This window comes from Topomyia yanbarensis, chromosome 3 (assembly GCF_030247195.1).
Source record: "Topomyia yanbarensis strain Yona2022 chromosome 3, ASM3024719v1, whole genome shotgun sequence".
Classification (NCBI taxonomy): domain Eukaryota; kingdom Metazoa; phylum Arthropoda; class Insecta; order Diptera; family Culicidae; genus Topomyia; species Topomyia yanbarensis.
Window position 1 is genome coordinate 311746541 of NC_080672.1, and position 17284 is coordinate 311763824.

The window sequence follows — 17284 nt, forward strand, 5'->3', positions numbered from 1 at the left end:
AAAGGTGAAATGAAGGTTCACCGATCTAAAACTGTTACCTGACATCGGGAATTTAACTATTTCGGGATGTGACAATCATCGATAAATAAATTCACATCCTGAAAACTTTAACCTGTCTTGTTGTTTAATTTCCATTAAAAATAGAATAATAGACTTAATAAAACAGACGTATAAACTATACGTTTTTCTATTAAATGCTTTGAGCGGACTCCAAATGGTGCGATGCTGGAACAATAACTTTTGATCCACCCTAATATTTGGAGCGTTTAGCGAGAGGTTTCAGTTTAATTCATCTATCAGTGCAGTAATCTATTTTTCAATATTCCATTTAAAAATATTGAAGAATAATACTAAAACATAAAAAACTGTCATTTTGAACTAATAAAACAACCATACTTGAGAATATTTGTTAGATACTGAAATTTCAAACTTTAAATAACGAAAAGATAATTGATAATCACGTGAGTCCTCCAATCTTTGCTCTCACCAGGAGCCCACCAGGCCAATCTACTCATCGTGTCACTTCCAGATAGTCTGACGCCATAGCTAGCTTCAACTCAAACATGTAGGGTAGATGTTCTTTATTGATTCCCCGGCCTGCTATTAAACAATTGCACATTAATAGAAATGAATGTCTATGCTTATTTAGTAAGCAGCAGTATGATAATAAAAATGGTAGGAAACATGTAAAAGATTTATGTATGAACTAAGTGAAAATTCAAATCAAGTGCCTTTCTTTTCCTTCTACCATATGAGATAAAGCATTGAACAAAAATAACTGACACTATCCTAGCTAATGCGTTCAAATGGGAAAGATGAATAGAGGGGCTGAGATGAATCCGGGATCGGTTACTCTAGAATGTGCAGCTTTAGAGCTTGATTCGACACGGCTTCATTCACTACACATTTAGTGTAGGTACATAAAGTTCGCAAGCGCACCCAGAGAGCTTTGCCATTCATTCGCCTGTTGCTCGTCATCACGACTAGTCGCGACGGTTTCGGAATCCCCCCGCTACGTTCGAACGTGTGTTCGCGGGTGCCTCTTGTGACTTCAGCAGTGTTACCGGAAAAGGCCTGGCGACCTAACTGATAACAAGTGCTGTAGCTTTCAAAGACTATTGAAATTACGGTGTATCTTAACGAGAAAAACAAGTTAATAATTTACCAACGCGTGCTCCGGTTGCTGGTAGCTAAAACCTCGTCTAAGGGTGTTCCATCATTCACTTGATAGTGTTCAATGCTCATTTTGAGAGCTACACAGTTTGCCCATATTTATTAAATTCAAAACAGACACGCTTATGTAAGGTAGATAAAAACACCGACGACTAGTTCAAACTCCAAACAGCATTTTCGCACGATGTGGCATCGTAAATGCTTTAAGATTGCTTCCTTGCATTTGCCGCTACTGCTAGCGCTGGTGACCTTCACGCGGTGGCCGATTCAACAGGTGAGAGCAACAGCATGCTGATATATGATGTTTGTAATATACCTCAAAGACGCGTGAGTTGAAAGTGATAGTTATAGTTTGAGTGGAACCAGTTTAGAGGCTGTAATCGCATAACAGTGCCTCGATGAGTATGTATTAATCTCAAAACAAAATTGAAATACAATTTAATTATTAATGTACAGTACAGCCTTCGCAATATATATTGTAATGCAGTAGGGATCCGATTTTGGCAACAAGCGAAAAATTTAGGGGCGCAAAAAACAGATAGTTATTAGCTTTTATTAGCACATATTTCTCAATAAGCATAGTTTGGATCTCGACTTTTGGATTTCGACCATTCTACACTTTTTTACAAAATTTTACAAAAACAAAAATTTGAACCCAAAAAAACTCAAAATGTTTTTTTGACTTGTGCTGATTATTACAAACTAAGTTAGCATGCAATTTTATATTATTTTTTTTATATTTTGTCGTAAGTGCCAATACCGTATTTAAAGTATTTTGTAATGTCCAATGGAAAGTGCAAATCGGAAATCTGCTGGTTATTGGTGGCGGGAGGAGGAGCTATTGTATGTGATCTCTCCTCAGAGGCGGCATAAGGTGTGTTGGACCAGAGACCCATAAGTTCCTGAAAATCGATTCTGATGAAACTTTACACGTTTCACCGGCACGAAAGACTAAACATTATTCCCAGTAAATGAGAATATTTTGACTCAAGAGCAATTTAAAAAAAATCGTGGAAGTTTGTACATGTAGCATTTTCGAAAAAAGTTGTTCGATTACCATATTTTATACAGCAAACTATCTGATAACGAGTTACAGGGAATGAGTACTTCTGCATGAAAAAATATACACTGAAAAAATGTTGAGTCATATTTTACAAAAACAAAAATTTATGATAAAAATTTAAATTGAAGAAAACCCCAATTTTTAATTGTTTTATATTTTATTAACAGAAAACCTTAAGAGGAAAGAAACATTTTGAATGTGATTGCATCATGGCGAACTTATCAGTAAAAACCTATTTTAATCCACCTAGCGGTGCAATTGTGCCTTTCTCAATCATGAATCACGAGAATGTGTGCGTTGTTTATATTCATTAAAAACTTTTAAATGCATATATTACATTTTATTATTATACATCACGTGACAACTATATACAGGAAAATAAATCATTATTCGAGTTCTAAAATTTTGAAAAAGAAAAAACAGCTATGGTAATATTGAACTGAAAAAAGGTGCGAAATCGGAAAAGTCCCAAAAAGTCGATTTTTATAAAAAAAAATTTTCGAGATAACATAAAATCTCGACGTTTCATGCATTTTAAAGATGTTTGGCATCAAAAATACGAATTCGATTTCTGAAATTTCATGGGGTCCCCCCTTTGAAAAAAAATAGAGTTCCGACTTATATGGGAATTTCATATGTGACCGGACGATTTAATCTATATTTCCGGGCCCATATAAGCGATCCGTACGAAATTTTATAGACATCTATGGGGATATTATAGCTATCATATGGGACTAAGTTTGTGAAAATCGGCCAAACCATTTCTGGGAAACTGATGTGAGTTCGTAAATTTTGAAAGATGGCCGCTTTTCCCGGGCACTTCCGGAACCATCTATGGTGGTCAATGTAGTCAACGAAAGTTTGGTTGGCCGTCGGTGACCTAGAACAGCAAATTTAAGTTGTTTGAGAGACATTTTAGAGAAATCTTCCGATTAACACAAACCATTCGAAAGGTATTGATGTGCCCATTCCAAAAACGTATAACATGTTAGGATAAAATATCAATAATTTAGAGTTAAGAGCAACCAAAGTAAAAAAAAGTAGTGTTTGGTAAAATTACAAATTTTTGGTTGATTTTTCATAAAAAAAATGAATCAGCAAAAAAAATCTTTTAAAAACTTATGTGACAGGCAAACTTCTCACGTGAATTTTAAGCCTAAGATCCGAAAATCCGACAAAAACTGGTGATGTTATTAGGCACCGAGTAAAAATTGCTCTATTTTTCACATACCTCTTTTGGTCTTAAATAAGATTATACTATTTTACAAGAAAAATGAAGTTACGAGAAAAAGTGTTTTCTAGATTAATTTTGGGTCGCTGAATACGAAAATAATACTCTATTTCTCTTTCAAAGAAGTTTGAGTTTAAAAAAAAGTTTTTCTTTTGCTTCCGCTTTTTTGTTTTTGCTCTATTTTTTATTACAGGAAAATAATTTTTCATATTTTCAGAATCTAATGTGACAGATTTTAACAATTTTAAGGTAATCGCGATAAGCTAAGAAGAAAGGTGCTCCCTCAGTTAATTTTGGATCGCTGAATACGAAAACCAAGTCCATTTTTTTTTCAAAGAAGCATTTTCAAGATTTCTTTGAAAATGATGTTTTTGGGCACTATTTTAGTTATTTGTCAATATTTAGTTCAAATAGGATCCGATCGAAACAGTTCGAAAGGTATTGATGTGCCCTTTCCGAAAATGTATAATATGCGTAGATCAAATCTCAACAAACATAGGATTACGGCTTAAAAGCCAACTGTCAAAATTCTCTTTGAAAGGAAATTTCAGACAAACTGTTACCTTTTCCATCCGATGTTAGTGATATTAGGCTTAAAATTAACGTAAACATATTATTTGTCATCTGAGATTCTTAAACGTCCGAAATTTTTTGGTAAAAAAATCGTTTAAAAATGAGTAACTTTTAAAAATGGTCAAAAATGCACTTTTTTTAAACTTTGGTCGCTTGCAGCACTAAACATTTTACATATGATCGACACATATTATATGTTTATGGAAAAGGGCATCTCGGCACCTTTCAACCTGCATATTGACTAAATTAATTGAATGATTTTGACACGAAATATTGACTAAAAACTACTAAAAGTGCCCAAAAACAATTTTTTTGAGAAAATTACAAAATCGCTTCTTTGAACAAAAAAATGAATATTGTTTTCGTGTTTAGAGACCCAAAATTAGTCTAAAAATACTTTTTCTTGAAGCTTCATTTTTCTTGTAAACTAGTGTAATAAATACAGTAAAGACCCGTTTTTTTATCAGCCTCATGGTGTGTGTTTAAGCTGACATTGACCAATCGGGACATATTTCTTTTCTTCTTTATAAAGAACTGAAGCTGTTAAAATATTCTTCCCTTCCCTTGATCTAGTCTGATAGCTATTTCTGATTATATAATATAAATTTCTCTTAAAGGGGCCTTCTAGCGCAAATTTAAAGCAAAATAATTTTTTTTTTGCATATTTTTCTTGTGAACGAGTGTAGAACGACTTTGTTTCTATTTACTTAGGGTCAGCGGCGTAGCTAGAAATTCGGTTTTGTGGGGGTTTGATGAAAATCGAACCTAATCTCCAAATGACATAATTCCGAAACCGTCATATTTGAAGTTTTAAAATTATGGAGAATTAATTTTTCAAAAAATAGTAACAGAGTTCGTTTCTTTAGCGAATTTGTTGAGACTATCATTTAAAACAACTTTATTTGCAGGAATGAATATTACGTGTAGGGAGCATATCGAGTTTTAAAATGATATTTACGAAACATTCCTTAATAAATTTTTTGATCTTAAACAACTTTTATTACGAGCTTTACAAACTCAAGCTTTGGATAAAATGTAAAATTTATTGTTTATAAATAATAGAAGATCATAAACAGTTAAATCATAATAATTTATTGTAAAGGTATAAATAGCCTAAAATATGTTGATACCCGGAGCCTTCATGTCTTCAATAAAGTGGTTTGTAATAGCACTCCCCAAAATTTTGCTTAAGACATTAAGTCTCGAACTAGATTTGTTTGAAGAGCAAATTCTCCATAAATACTTCATAGAAGACATAACGCCAAAGTTATTTTATCAGATGATGTGCTGTTTAGAGTTTGTAAAATAGTAGATACTAAACCTCCGCAATTGGCGGTTGCAAAGTGATGTAATCTTGACCTTAAATTACTCTTTGCGAACATTTATGTTACCTATTCATATAATTGGTAACACAACAGAAACAAAAGCTCACCAAAATTGATCAGGACCTGCTAGAGTCGCACGGAAAACGCCATTTTTCATAAGTTTTACTCTACTTTCGGAAAGTGTTATCCTCGTTATTAATCATATTACGTTTTCGTCTCAACTCTACGCATTCCCAAAATAAAGACACGTTCAGCAAATGTTGAATACTGTGCAGTTTTTCGGTGAACAGTTCTATGTTTCATGTTTCTGTGTTTCCAACTTCGCTTCCTATTACAAAGACCCTAATCCATATCACAGTACACCCATTCAAAAGTGAGCTCAATATGATAGGAAATCTGAGGATTATGATTGATTTCAGAGCTCTGGAATGAGTGTCTATTGGAATGTTTTCAGGCAGGTATTTGATATTGATGTGATTAAACAACTGTTAGATCATGACCAATAGATCAGTTACAGGTCAAGATCCATCAATCCAATTTTTTTTTGGGTGCTGCTTGGAGTTATTTATATAGCTTTTCATTTTCTTAGATATGTTTCAGATCAATCCGATGTTTGTGACTTAGAAACTTTGCAGTCATCAGGTCATCCTTAGAAGCCTGAGCGAATTCTATAATATTTCTATGCTTTTCTTTTATAATAAATGTAAAAAGCGAACAAAAATGTTTGTTTACATATCTTTAATGTCAGCTGTATCGGAAAGAAGCATAAACAGCATATGGCTTAATAACTCAATTGTGGAGGCTCACTTCCGGTGAACATTTCAACGTGTCGACATGTTGGTTCTCACCGAGTGCTAGATAATTCGCTATTTTCACCTTGATTGGGCGAATTACTCGTGCTGTGGTGGACCAATTTTGTGGCGCTGCGAGTTTATCGTCGGTTAGTCACAAAAAGTAAAGTCCATCGGACTATAAACGAAAATTAGCTGGCAATATAGCTTTATATGCTGTGCCATTTTGGGCTTTGTTTCACAAACAAGCCAAACAGAAGCTAAGAAGAAGAAGAATTGTGGAGGCTAACCACATTTTAACCATATAAACATAATTTCATATGTTAGCAAAAATCCTAATCGTGTAAAGGCAACCTATTTTCAGTATCATCCATATCGACAATTGAAATATCCATATCTGCATTGTTCGTGCAATTTCAATTGTCGAAGAAAAATCACATACCATATATTACTGTGTGACGCTTTACTTAATTCTATTGACTTTAAAACAAATAAAATGAAATCAATACATTTTCCTCAGAGATCGAATGGCTCTGTAGCAAGAGAGCAAAATCGCATAGGTATGTAACATACGATTATGCTAATTGTTGCTAGCAGATTTCACGCATAGTAGCTAATAAAATATCGCATACCTACGCCAATATTATTCACCAGGCTACGCATACTATTATTTACGGTGAAAGTGATACCAAACTATTCTTCTAGTTTTTGTATAAGCGCTTTGTACAAAAACTAATTCATTCATGTTTACAGACTACGTGTTGCTACACTTGTAATAACATGTGAAAATAGTCGCTTTACCGGTACAAGTTTGTTCCTCTTGAACCGATCACTCCGTGAAACAATTGCCTAACGGTTCATTCGATGAAATCGTTCCATTGAATGCTAATTGCGGGAAGTTTGCGTTCTCATTTCCTATATTTAGTTTCCTATTATAATTAATGAGATTGAGTGTCTCGAAATCGATCCGCACTTAAACAGTCGGATTAATCTGGGTGAACAAGTCATAATGAGATAATCAAATCCATAAATGTTGTCATTCGAGCTATCCGAGATCATCAGTTGTAGGCTTCTTCTGGTGTGGGCGATAACGCACCAAAAAACGATAAAGTGGTGAAGACGACAAACCGTCGGGAGCGACGTGCCATAGGAACATTCTCCTCATTCCTTTTTCCGGAAAAAATATCAACTTGTTTTCCACACGAGCTCAGGTTCCAAGAAAAGCAGTGATGTGATAAGTTATGCAAAACCATGCTTGCACCGTCCCAAAAGTTTGCCAGCGTGAAATTGTACTCATATACCAATCTGGGTGAAAAAAAATGTAGGTGTAATATAGCGAAGCCACGAATCTTTTGTCAAGAAAAGTGAACCATGGACCAATACGTTTTCCAGTTGTTGAATGTCTTTTCTTATAAAAGAAAAGTATATAAAACGCTCAAATTTTGAGGATTTTTTCCGCGGGCCAAGTGCCGATTATGCTTGACGAATCTAGTCGACGTGTATGCATGTGTGTGTCCCTTCCTCATACGTGTGTCAGGAATGACTGAATCGCTCTTAACCAAATTGGTTCCAAATGAAAGGCCCAACATCCTTGCAGAACGCTGTTATATGTGTTTTGAATCTAATTTTTAGATTCCAAAATTTTATTTTTTATGTTAAAATAATTTAGCTACACAGCTAAACTGCCGTTATAAGCTTAATTGGTCCATGTTCTATGGAATAGACCTTTCTCGTCCGACCTAACCCCCTTTTTTCTTATTTTTATTCAAAAGACTACACATTTTTAAGAATATTGCCGTTGAAATGAGACTGTTTGGAGCTATCGTGATTTTTAATTGATTTTTTTAAATTTGAAAAATGCAAGAATGTTGAGTATTTTTTTCACGTTTACAAGAATGGTGGGACTCAAAATGTGTGTTTGGGCAACACTGTTTTGTATATTTTTGCTTGAGTTCCTGGCAACGCGGCAAATGAAGTGGTGAGTCGCGGTACAAAGTTCATTGATTATGTAAACAAACTGAAGTGAACCTCTCGGTGGAGAACATTGCATGATAATGTTTAACCTCACTTTTTTGACAGTTCAGAGAGATTGTTTACATGGTCTTGGAATTTTTGTTGATTCGATCATAGTATGAGAAACTTGGTTTGGTTCGCTGCCAAAAGTTAACACTTTCCAAACAAGGTCGCTCAGCTGTAATTTTTTATTTGATGTCGGCATCATACATTATTCCGTTAAATTTAACATTTTTACTTTTCTTGTACATGATTCATTGAAGAAGTAAGGAATTTCTAGCCAAACATTTGAAAAAGGCCTACTGCCAAATGCAAACAAATCGAATTTTCATGTTCTCTATTAAAATCCTGGGACAAAACCTGTGGATAGATGTTTTCTTTTTAATTTTTTCTATTCATTTGATCTCTTGTCTTGCATAGCCACTCTTTCTTCCTCACATATTTTAAATGGACTGGCTACATTTGACAGTTCCCCCTGACTGCATTTGCGGTTACCTTTGGCTGCATTTGACAGCTCCCCCTGGCTGCAATTGACATTGAGTTTTTTCGTATCCACACGTCACGTCCCAGTTAAAAACTATCTATCTGGCCATGTGCATAAATATAACGCAACAATGGATTATGAAGAATTTTGATAATGATTTTATAACAATTTATAAAAGGGCTCGGCTGATATAAAAGTCCTAACTAGCAATACGCTTATTATAAAATGATTATAAAGGATTATTGTAACTGATTCCAAAAGGATTATAAAGGCAGTGAAATACGTACTCAATGAATTAAGGGGTGTGTCTGATGTAAACAATATGTGCAATCAAACTAAATAAAACAGTATTCCATTTTTTAATAGAATTATAATGAATTCGACCAAAACTTCTTTTGCCTTTTTCTCAAGGTTTACGTTTGGCAGTTGGACCCTTTTCAAATGTTTCAAATGTTTGGGCAGAATTTATATTATTTTATCGTTGTTGCGATCAATTTCATTTGGTTTGTTTTGTTCACAATGTTAATCGCAGAGCATTTTGGTGATCTATGGCAATTGATGACCTTTACACACCATACTAGGTCCGCTCCTGTAGCAGCTGTTTCGCCCCGTCCGGCACCGAGTCAACCGATGTCCAGCCTGCACCGCACTCGTCTGTCGCTATGCCAATGGCAAGGACTTGGATTGAAGGCTAAAATGTCAGCTACGGCTGGTGGTGTTGCTGCAATCGGTTTGCCTTCGGCCACGTTGGACATTCGGCTAACGGGAATATTCAGCGATTCCGATTCGAAGGAAGCAGCGCCAGTAGCAGACTGCTTCGCTTCAGCAATACGCTCCGGTATCGGACGAAGCTAACACTCCGACAGGACGAAGGTTTCAACGAGGGGCTCAGGCATAAGTAGCAGAGTCCTTGCACTTCCTGCTTGTCGAGTGAACAATTCCGACGAAACCACTGCCGCTCTCGCCAAGTTTGATCACCGTGATAAGTGCGACGTCAGCGATATAGTGCCAGGAATAGTCGAGAAGAGTGCCAGGACTGACTTACCTAGAGCTACAAGATTAAATAGCAGGGCGTTTTTAAAGTGACCGTAGTATAACGTAGAGGCTTTAGGCAGATGATTTATTCAGCAGAATAAGATAGCAAAATTACCCAAAACATAAGAGCTGGCTGCCGAAGTGAATCCATACACATCATCACCTACAGAGGCAAGCAATATTGGAACGCAGCGAAATTCCTCACAATGAATTGATCTCGTTAGAAGAAATTCCAGGAAGTACAATTTTCATAGCATAATTTAATCGACCGAAATTGTAGTCCTCAGTCGAGAGAGAGACTGATAGAGTAGCAGCAGCTAGGAATTGTCTTTCGAAAGCTAGCAGTGGTTTCGCGTATCCTGCGCTAAGTAGAGAACGTTAAGACAGATCTCCGAAGCATGTCAAGTGCTATCAGATGAGAAAAAACGTCGCATCTATGACCAGTACGACAAGGACGGTCTGCTGACCAATGGTTCCATAACACACGGCACCGGCGACATATATATTCACAATATACTAATTACTTATCCTTCAGAAAAAGTAAATAAATTGACTATGAAATCTATCATTCGCTGACTAGTTACTTCCTGCTAATTTGAACAAGACAGCAGTTGCAGATAGCTTTATTGCGGTGCCAAAATGATGGCAACTCGGGATATAATATAAATTTACATATAATTTCTCCTCCCTGATATTCTTCCAGAATATATAATGCTCTGCATTATTATCACTCCAATCAAATCCTTCTTACTCCTTATCGTCAGTGCCGAGCGCTATTTTGCATTTTCCGGCTAAATCAACGACAATGCGATAATCGACGAAACTTTTACTGTAATGGAATTTGAACACGAATAATAAATGATTGTTCCATTCGAAAGCGATAACCTTTTTGTCCTCATGTTTGCAACTATCATACGCTGGTAGGCATTCTGACCAATGGAAACGTTCTTCGATATGGGCATTGAACGATCAAAATCATTTCAACAACTTATCATCCGTTACCTATATAGTTCAGGTAAACTTCACCACCTAAAAATGAATAATCAATCGGATCATCTTGTTAGGAATTAACCCACGAGCAAACAAACAAATGTGTACAAATCCTTATCCATCATCCAGAAAGCAATCGTTTTATAGCCCAATGCTTGATCTTTCGATTCAGCATAAGCCACCGGGTTTTACATCCAGCGCCGATTGGTCAATGAATGAACCAGGTTACTATTGTCCCAATCCTCATCCCTCTTGAGTTGATATTCTTTCAAAGAGCATCGAAAGTATTCATGTAATGTAAATTGTAAAGTCCGTGTAAACAAGTCTTAGGTAAACAAGCACTCCGAACTGTCAGAAGAGTGAGGTTATACATTTTCATACAATGCTCTATATTTTTGACAGGTATATGAATGAATCATTTCAGCATCAGTGATGCCAGGTCTATTTAAACAATAGCCTGTAGTAATAATATAAAAGTCTGCAGATTGCTACAAAAATCTTCAATAAATGCGACGTAGAAATGTAGTATGTATATAATTTAAATGATTTAAAACGTTGAAGGCTGGTGTATAAATAGGCTGGCATAGGCTTTGTTCTGCAAAGTATTTGTAATCTGCAAAAAATCTGCAGTGAAAATGCAAAATCTACAGATTTACTAATATATATGCAGATCTGGCATCCTTTTAGTATTCCCCACAGGAAATTCATCCAAATGGCGTAAAAATACGGGAAACAAGGCAAGATAGGTATTCAGAATATGGGGTTAAATGAGCAGCTTGCACTATTTTTGATTTTTTCAATAGTTAGAGGTACCAAATCATCGCGGCAATAGGAAGTAACGAATTGGGAATAAAAAAGGAAGCATCCAATCATATAAAATTTTTTGACGAGAAAGGTCTATTCAAATTAAAAAAATACAGAAATTGAAAATTGAATACCTATGTACATGGGACAATTATGCGTAGAACGGCAGTAAAGTGCTATAGAATGTAAAAATTTAATCATTGGCAGCGAAATATTTAACAACATATTCGGACGATATCCAGTTAAGGTTGAACAGAGAAAGCGCTAAAATCGAAAACGAAAAAAGCAGTTTTTTTTCCACACCGTGTGTTGGATCTTCAAAAAAATCAATCAGCAGTACAGTAACAATATTCTACATAAGCTGATTGATTTTTGTGAAGATCTAGCACACGGTGTGGAAAAAACTGCTTTTTTCGTTTTCGATTTTTGCCCATTCTCTGTCCAACCTTAAGTAAGCTCAGCCGAAAAATCAGCCGGACTTTTGGCTGCTTCTAATTCGTGTTCCGTATATGAATTTGAACCAGCCGAAATTTCGACTCACTTCCCGCTAAACTTTAGGGGAGAGTGGATACACTTTATCCCACTTTTGTTTTTTTTTTTTCTCAAAACTTCTCAATGAAAAAAAATTTAAATTGCGGAATTCGCCATTTTTTAGTCAATTTGAACTATAAGAGCTATGAATTATATTTAATTCCGAATATTATGCCTTATCAGTAATATAAACAATTTTGAAAATCATGTCAAAACGATGTTTTCGTAAAAATTTGGGGTAACTTGATCCCCTGCCTACTAGGGCTAAAAAAACAAAGTAACTAATCACCTGTCCTGACAAATTAATTAATTAGACTACCTTTTTAGATGCACGACAAACTTTAATCACAGACTAACAGACATAACACTATAAGGGAATTCCCTCAAAAAACATCGATCCGACAATTTTACCAGAACACTAGCTCCACCTTTTATTCACAGTCCCAAACACTAATTTACTGGTGGGTTACCCCTCAGGTTTGGGAACAATTTTTCACTAGTTGTCTATCCCCCATATGCTTGTTCATATGTCAGTGGCGCCATAATTTCAAATGTGGCCACAGTCCCAACTACAAATATATTTAAAATGACCGTTAAAGCGGGCGAAGCTTTGTTTTGAGTGTTATGTTTGTTAGTCTGTGCTTTAATCACAGTAGAAAGTCAAGACAAGTAATTGCGGTAAATCAGTGCTGTTTAACTGGTTTTTCCAACGTTCAGTAACATATACCATAATTTGTTCACGGAAAAAACATTTTAGAACAGTAGTTATTGCCAGGCACATTATGAAAATGATTTTTTCTATTTCTATTCATTTCCAAAGTGTTTGAGAGAGCTAATGATAAGGATCAAGTGTATCCAGTGTTACAGGGATTGTATGAGGTGAACAATTTTTTTGTATATGGTGTGAAACTTTTTATTCGAAAAACTTTTTTTTCTAGACAAAAACCCTTAGAAAGTAATCTTACTTGAAAATATTCATATGTAATTAGTTCGCCGATCTCATACAACCGATTAAAAAAATTGTTAAAAGGTCTTCGAGATGAATATCAATACATATTTTCTAAAATATTGTACACTTTTTCCAAACCAAATGTTATACATAAGATTTGTTTTTAAAACATTATAAACGATCAAATATTTCATTTTCTTTTTATATTATGGTAACTTCTGATGTATAGATTATGAGATATGGCCAGGGAATCAAATATCCCCAAGGATCAAGTGTCCTCACTCACCCCTACTGGGTAGATGTATATCATTCCCTTAAACCTAATGCCGTCAGCTCACAGTGCGTTTCTGTCAAAAACAAGCGGTTAATTACACTGGTTTGTAAAATAAAAATAAATATCGTAACTTCAATATTTGAACTCCATTTTCCATGTAAAATTGTGTGCTGAGGGTTACCTTATTTATAGATTTTTCTGCAATGTCACAGATTTTTTACAATTTTTGGTCACAGATTCTTTTTCACAAATGACAGATTTTTGGCATTTTGATAAAAATAGATTTTCACAGATTTTTGTATATATTGTGCTTTTTCACAGATTTTTTGGAAATTTATCACAGCTTTCACAGATTTTTTCCCTGTTTTAGTGATCACAGATGGTAAAAAGATTTTTTATGGCCGAAACAATTTTTATGGCAGATTTCAATGTGGCGTCCCTGGTGCTGAATCCGAAAATGCAGTTCAAAAAATTACCGTAGAACAGCTCTTGAGTTATAGTAAAAAAATGAAGTTGAAGTTTGGCTGATTTTCTCATTTCAAAACAAAAATGAGCGTTTGGTCAAGATTTTGTACGTGTGTGTGTTAACCATCCTATCTCCCACTAGCTGGTAGTGATTTACAGAAAAAAGATGTTTGCATGTTTTTAAATATATTCATGCAAATAACTTGGTTCATGGATTTAGGTAGGTGTTAGCTCAATTGACTTTCCGATGACCCATTTCGTGTACAGCGCCAGACATGTTCCGAAGTCATCGTTCCATCAACCAACCCCGCCTTGACGTAATGTTTATATCAATTGGATTTTAACATTACAGTAAAACTTTTGATTCCTTCCCGAATGGAAGAAATCGACGCGTGTTTAGTTTATTTAAATATGTATATATTGAATTTAATGATCATGAATGATAAAATTCACTTTCTCAAAAGATCTTCCATACTTCCGGCGAATGCGCTGAGTTGTATGACATTAGTAGTACACATTTGGAAACTTATTTTTCCGCTTTGTTGAATCGAATATTGTGTAAAACTGGCCTACCGCTGCTCATCTCTTTCGGCATTTCGACGCCCTCGGTCGACCGTCTCATACAAAAGATTTCTTTCATCGAATCCTTAATTTCTGTTGGAACTTGTATATGAGACGCTCAAGGGATTCTACAAGCTCGAACATCAAGTACCTAAAGCAAAAATACTATATGATATAAATAATTTTATAAAAAATCCCTAATTCTATAATCAACTAAGGCTATCTGACGATTTTAATGCAGAAGCTAATGATGAGACCATCAACAATACGCCAGACAACCTTAATTGACCCCCCTCGACACCAGTTTGGCCTTACCAAGCCGTTGTGCGTTGTGAGAGCTGTCGAATAGGAGTTGAGAACAGTTTGAAACAACATCTGATGTTGTTCCAAATGTACATGATCGAGACACTATGTCTTGGATCCGCCATCGAGCCGCGTTTGCATACCGTACAAAACTAGACTCACTGTTCACCCACATACTACATACCACTACATACGTCAAGTAAAACTTGTAAAACTAATAATTTCTTTTTCTTCATTGAAAATCTAGCCGCTCATTTTTTGAAATTATGTAGGACATCGAAAAAGACTTGATTTAAGGAATCAGTAGCGGCTCAAATGGCACGTTTCCCATGTTGATCGGAGATCTGTGCCTAAAAGATTTAGGTTTAAAATCTGAACTATAGAATAATGTGAAGGACATAGAATATTTTGTAATTACACTGAGATGTCTACTATGTATTGTAGTACATTGAAGTTTTGTTGACAAGTACAGTAAAATCAGTACGTCGTAAAACTCTATGTGAATCCAATATAATTTCACTTCTAGACGATTTATCTTTTTTTAACGACTATAAGTAATTCAAACTTTTTTTTGTTTTTATTTTTAACGACATTCAATTAGCAAGGAACTGGAAGACATGTAGTATTTTATTATTGAGAGCTATCGTTACTACGGCTTTTAATATTAAAATACTTCATGTCTTCCAGTCCCTTGCTAATTAGATACTTCTAGACCTTATAATTACGTAAATAAATTGTATTTTTCCACCTATGTCAAAAAGTGATAACTTATCCTCGAAGAAAAATATTAAAAGAAGCATAATTTTCCCATTTTGACATACACTCGTCCTATAGGCGAGCGTATATGGAGTGAATGGGGCTATCCATAGATTTTGAACTGAAAGTTCATCATCTAGAATATTTTATTGTGAAAAATTTTGCTGTACTATAAAACTGGGAAACGTTTATCGCTTTTTGTGAAGATTCTCGAGCATTTTTGAAATAATAATGTTGTAAATTTCCTTCATCTTTCGGACATGCAAAAATAAAAATAAGTGCAAGATATGTATTGTATGACTTCTATCGATCTGTTCAAGGAAACATTTTTTGTGGCTTTGTTGACCAAAATGTTTGGCGTGACTACAAAATTTATTGATAAGTATAATTAACGAGGAATGTTTACATGTATACCTGTACACAAGTTTGTTGCAAGTAACCAAAAATATGCAGATAAAATGTACCTTTTTCAATTGCAAGATCATAATCATAATATCATATAATACATTACAAAATGTCCGTCACAGAAGTTGAGCATGTTTAGCATAAAATTGATGTTTGTTTAGATAATTTTTGCATGAATTGATGTTATAGAAAGTTTACTAAAAGAAGTGTCATATAAGTGAAATCCGATTTTACAGTAAAATAGTTTCGCAAAAAATAACCTCGCATCTCATTAACTACATCGTGATTAGTGACAGTTTCCATGACAGGCGTTGTCGCCGAGAGATATCTGGAACTTTGATGTTTCTGGTTTCGTTCACATCTAATGATTTATGCCGAAAAATAAACTAATACAGTGAAGACCCGTTTTTATCAGCCCCTTGGTGAATTTTAGGTTGATAAAACGGGGACATTGTCGAAATCGGGACATATATTTATCTTTTTTTTAATAAACCGCAGCTCTTAAAGTATTCTTCTTCAGCCTCTAGATATAGCCTCATAACCCTTTTTGATTATTTAGTTTAAATTTCTCTTAAAGGGGTCAAACAGTGCAAAATTAAAAAAAAATATTTTTATGTTAGCACATTTTTTGATCTCTAAGATAAGAAAAATATGCTCGAATTCAACTGGGTTCGTCTGCTAGAGCCCATCAAACAACCAACTATCAATATTTATATGAGGCTGCCAAAATCGGGCCAAAAAGCTGACAAACTCAGAGGCTGATAAAATCGGGTCTTTATTGTAATAGGAAAGCCAGGGCCTAGTTCGCGGAAGGCATAAGTTGGCGGACTTCGTTTTTCCTCGTTTGTATTAGGTATATGGTGCTGTATCTCATTTTCTACCTCAAATTACGTAAAATATGTTTCCATAAGTTGCATTTCATTTTGGTTTTGTAGAATTCATGGGTGACAGTTTTCGAATGTAATACAGTCGTCATTCGCTGGTTGGACACTTTTCAATTGGACCGCTTTTTAGTTGGACCTCCGCTAGTTGGACCATTGTCCAACTAAAAAGCATCTGAATATCAAAATCTTATGTCAAATTTACTTTGACAATCAATCTGACAATTATTAGAGATGTGAATAGATGCAATTACACTCCTAACGTCTCCTTTGGAGAGTTTTTGACATCTGTCAATCGGTCCAACTAACGAATCAAATTCGTTAGTTGGACATAGGTGTAGCCCAACCAGCGAATCACGACTGTAAGTGAATTTCCTTTATTTTGTAAAATTTGTGTTATTTACGGTAAGTTTTAATCTAAATAAACCATTAGTCGCACTAAAACAATATGTTCAAGAGGCCAAAAGTACATCCATTTACGTTTAATTTAATATAATAATATTTCATATCGGTGCTCCAGAGCCGAAAATATTTGGTTTATACTGAACGTATTTTTTTATTTTAATTGCGAAACTCTTCTTTTTACTATAACTCAAAAACTGTTCTACTATAATTTTTTTGGACTTCATTTTTGGATTCAGTACATAATTTTACATCGAAAAATATGGTCATATATT

The 17284-nt window shown here is 34.9% G+C and overlaps 1 protein-coding gene across 1 annotated transcript in view; it reads left to right on the forward strand.

Annotated features, from left to right (window-relative positions):
- Positions 1-951: 951 nt before the first annotated feature.
- Positions 952-17284, forward strand: part of LOC131690584 (glutaminyl-peptide cyclotransferase-like) — a 39317-nt gene continuing 22984 nt past the window's right edge. The window contains exon 1 of the mRNA XM_058976479.1: positions 952-1447. Coding sequence (XP_058832462.1) covers positions 1358-1447 — 90 coding nt within the window. The 5' untranslated portion in view covers positions 952-1357. The remainder of the gene's footprint in view (positions 1448-17284) is intronic.